Source organism: Bison bison, unplaced genomic scaffold (assembly GCF_000754665.1).
Source record: "Bison bison bison isolate TAMUID 2011002044 unplaced genomic scaffold, Bison_UMD1.0 scf7180017864498, whole genome shotgun sequence".
Lineage (NCBI taxonomy): Eukaryota > Metazoa > Chordata > Mammalia > Artiodactyla > Bovidae > Bison > Bison bison.
In genome coordinates, this window is record NW_011495057.1 from 10,353,815 (window position 1) to 10,358,503 (window position 4,689).

The 4,689-nt window shown below is 35.0% G+C and overlaps 1 protein-coding gene across 1 annotated transcript in view; it reads left to right on the plus strand.

Moving 5' to 3' along the window:
* Window positions 1-4,689, plus strand: part of DSG1 (desmoglein 1) — a 44,443-nt gene that overhangs the window by 8,179 nt on the left and 31,575 nt on the right. Inside the window, exons 2-4 of the mRNA XM_010828963.1 lie at window positions 1,217-1,252; window positions 1,510-1,641; window positions 2,842-2,997. Coding sequence (XP_010827265.1) covers window positions 1,217-1,252; window positions 1,510-1,641; window positions 2,842-2,997 — 324 coding nt within the window. The remainder of the gene's footprint in view (window positions 1-1,216; window positions 1,253-1,509; window positions 1,642-2,841; window positions 2,998-4,689) is intronic.

A 4,689-nucleotide genomic window follows, 5' to 3' on the forward strand; every position in this document is an offset into this window, starting at 1 on the left:
GTGAAAGTGAAGTCCCTCAGTCATGTCTGACTCTTAGCGACCCCATGGACTGCAGCCTACCAGGCTCCTCCAACCATGGGATTTTCCTGGCAAGAGTACTAGAGTGGGGTGCCATTTTCTTATTTAGGGGTGAATAAAAACTAAGAATTTATACCATCTTTAACTAATTCTAAGTTAAATGTAATAAATGTAAACAAATCCTTCAAATCCACACCTAATTTTTAGATATTTTACAATGTCTTAGTATATTGATATAGTAGACTTAATATATAAATGTATGTTTTTAGAAGTGCCTTTGTCTTTAGAAAAAAATAATTTAAATTATATGTATAATTTTACACTATAAATCATATATAAAGATCAAGGCCAGAGCTAAAACTAGGGAGAGTTCTATTTGACTAGTTCATTTGCTTGACAGGGAAATTGTTTAATGCAGGAGAAAAGATTAATGAAAGTTGCTTACACAGCATTTGTCCCTACAGTCTTGTAATTTATCTTCATTGCTGTGGAAGGATGCATTTATATCATCTGTTTTGTTTAGTGCCAGTAATAAAACATCAAATATGAACTCATTTTTACATAAAGAAAATTGTTTTGATTTCAGCACTTTTATTCTCATATTTCAAAGCAAATTAAAGATTTATCATCTTAAGATTTTCAAGAATACTTGAAAATCTTCCATCTAGAACTAGTCTGTGAAAAAGCAAACATTCCAAAGTTTTCCAGATATTTTCTGCGCTATATGCTTTCTTTACTTCAGATTTTCTTTTCTATTCCCATCTGTGGCTAGTCAGACCCCAAAACTATAGTCAAATATTTTAGTATCATTACATACTATTGAAATCACTAAATACCATCCAAGTGCTTTCAACTCTTCAGGCATAAGGTTTACTAAGAGATCTTGAGTTCCCAGCCCTCATTCTCCCTGGGTTCTAGTTTCAAATATCCTAGCTCATATGATTACAAGTATCTGTACAGGCTAAGGATGAAAAAGAAGTTAACAATAAAAAGTAATGAAAATAAGAGCAAAACTGAAAGGTAAAAACCAAACACAAAAGAATCCTTAGTAATGTCCTCAGATCTTGAGAAAGAAACCAAATCCACCTGCTAATGACCCACAAGACTGTTTAATTTTTTTTTTTTTAGCAGTGGGATAACATGCATTGTAGAGCATTCAATTAAAAATTAACTCTTATGTTTATCTTATTTTTTATAGGTGGTGCTGGAAGTTAACAGTGACTTTAGAATCCAGGTAATATATAGAAAATTAATTTTTTCCAAATTAAAAGTAAAAAATAGTTTGAGAAAAGTAATATATTTTCCAATGAAAATTTATAATGTATAAGTAAAGTTAATGTTATGCTAAAATTAATGGATTATCAAAATTACCAATTACTCCAACTAAACATCCTCTCTTTCTGACACTGCCCTGACCTCTAAAATCTCCAGTGGAACGTGAATTATGAATAAAAGTTAATAGATACTATTACTTTGTCCTGCCCACCCCAGGTCAGGGATTATAACACTAAAAATGGCACCATCAAGTGGCACTCCCTCAGGAGGCAAAAGCGCGAGTGGATCAAGTTTGCTGCAGCCTGCCGGGAAGGTGAGGACAACTCAAAGAGGAACCCGATCGCCAAAGTAAGTATCAAACCCAAAGCAAAAAACCAAAAATCAGAATGGACAGAGTTAAATTTTCAAAAGAACCTACCTTTGAAATAAATATTTTATGAGCATATCTCACTGAGAAGTTATGATACAGAACAGAACTATAGCTGTTCAGATTAGAAAAATTGAAGCCATCAAAAGTGTAAATTAAGAAATTTATCCACTTGGGTAGACAGTTGAACACTGACTCATAACATTAGTGAAATTAATATACACAATCATGTGTCACCCTAAACTCTAGATGAAAAAATATAGTGATTTAAACAATGAATTTAATGCTCAGCACATTCACAGGAACCATTTAAGTGTGTGCTCTTTCTGTCTCATAATCTTAGAATTGACTTTCTACTTTTAGCTTTCTATGAACATTCACAATGTACCCTCTTTCACATTCTCTTTTCCCTTCATTTTCCCTTATTTTCCTTTAGTAAACACCCAGTCACATGCACATGTGCACATACACACACACAGAAACATCTCCACACACAGATTCACACATACAAACATATATACATACATATACACAGATTTACACAGACATTCCCCCATGAGATTGCTTACAATCATATAATTTTTAATTTCAGAGAGACCCCTGGTTTCCATAAAATTTATTTGGGGTGGTCTCTTTGATTTTTCTGCTAATACAACTTCCTATTTTCAGAATTAAAAACTTCTACAATAGAGTTGGATAACTCTCTCTTGTCATCTACAAAAATCCTCTTAAAACTTTCTTCAAAAACTTTACATTTAAAAAAACATTTAATCAAAAGATCAAAGTTATGTAATAACATTGAGAAACTCCTTAAGAGGGTAAGGAGTTCCCTACTGGCCTCAATATTAGCACAGACTTTAAAAATAATATGATCCATTTTAAATGTTGAATGAGTGAATGCATGAATGATAACTACACAGATTTAGATTTATGAGAGTGATATTTTACTTTTTTCTTATTTGGTAGAAACTAAAATTGAATTTCTTCTATTACATTGTCATTTACTGCTGAAAATACTAGAGCTGTAATTATTCCACTTATCTAGGAAAATAATTCCTATTTCCAACATTTCTCAAAAGATAACAGGATAACTCACATTCAACAATTTTCAAGAAAGACAGTTATTAAATTGTACTTTTGATTTCCTCTCTGTAATATTTTCACCTGCGCTCTCTTTGCAGATTCACTCAGATTGCGCTGCAAACCAGCAAGTTACATACCGCATCTCTGGAGTAGGAATCGATCAACCACCTTATGGAATCTTTGTTATTAATCAAAAAACTGGTGAAATTAATATAACATCCATAGTTGATCGAGAGGTCACCCCTTTTTTCATTGTAAGTGCATGAATATGTATGTTCAGGCCTATATTACTTTGGAAATATCTTGAAGTTCAGATCATATTTATTTGATTTCAAGAGCCTCAATATTGGGCATTTTTGGTTGTCTCTTATTTCATGAGCATCCAATGCCCTGACAGAAACAGATTAAGAGAAAGAGGAGTGTTTGCTTAACAGCCTTAGCAAAAGGGCTAACCTCTCGTCAGCTCCCGTGTCAAGCTAGATGTTTGTCAAGAAGGGCAAGTGCCTAACTTACTTCTTTATCTTTAATTCAGTTGAGAATATCAGTTCCTCTTAACTCCAATGCCAAATGATGATTTCTGGAACTCCAGATGGAGCCTTTCCTGAGTGAACGTACTTGATGATAAATTCATATTGCTCGACTCCCCTGAGCTCAGAATGTGCCTTGGAGAAACTTTAACTCACTCTTAATGAATTTCACTCTATTCTTTACAGTCGCTGTGACAAAACTTCAAACTCTCAACCTCATTTCCACTTTATGCAGCTGACCTGATGACCCGCTTCATTAAAAAGTCCCATAATTAATTCTCTCTCCTCCAGTTCAGAAATGTTCTGAATTAAATCCAAAAAAAGGATCGATTTTCTGCTTTTTCCCAATGACTTATCACAAGAGCTAGCTATTTTCCCATAATTACCTGTCCAAGAACCTTAATCAATCTACTTTGTTTTTTCATCACTCTTCTGACTGCTCCATTGGCTGCTAATCAATTTCCATCTATCACTAGAGTCAACACTTGTTAATATTTGAAAAACAAAAATAGCGAAATTTTAATATCTTTCTTTGATCTTGTAACTTCTCCAATTCAAACCCTATAATTTCCCAAAATGTCTTCAAATAGTAATCTATGCTTGCAGGTTTTCACTCGTACTGCTTGTCTGTATGCCTCAAACTACTTTAATTCCTTAGTTTTCTATTCCATATCGGTATTCCTGCCTTGTCTCCCACAATGTTTCCCCGAAAATTCTAAATCAACATGCCAGCCTATTAGCTTCTCTTGAAACACATGCATTTTTATATGAAACACAGTAAGTTCCCTGGGCTTCCCACATAGCGCTAGTGGTAAAGAACCACCTGCCACTGCAGGAGATGTAAGATAGGCAGATTCGATCCCTGGGTCAGGAAGATCCCCTGGAGGAGGGCATGGCAACCCAACTCCAGTATTCTTGCCTGGATAATCCCATGGACAGAGGAGCCCAGTGGGCTATAGTCCATAGGGTCACAAAGAGTTGGACACGACTGAAGTGACTGAGCATGCACACATGCACAGTAAGTTCCCTACATACCAACGAGTTTCGTTCTGGGAGTGCATTAAGTCCTGCAAAGTTAGCCTAGGTACCCAACTAATACAATTGGCTATACAGTACTGTACTGGAATAGATTTATAATACATTTGCATCTTTGAAAGTTTGCAACTTGAAGGTTCATATGTAGGGGACTTACTGTATATCACATAGGCAAAATAGTACACATAACACTCATGTAACACCCAGTAAGTGAAGCTGGTGTGCTGCAGTCCATGGGGTCGCAAAGAGTCGGACATGACTGAACGAATGAACAACAAAAACAAATAATAATATAAACACCCACATAGCTACCACTTAGCCCATGAATGCTATATTTCTTTGAAGCCCCTGTGTGACTCTCCTTTGTCATATTCTCAAACCCCA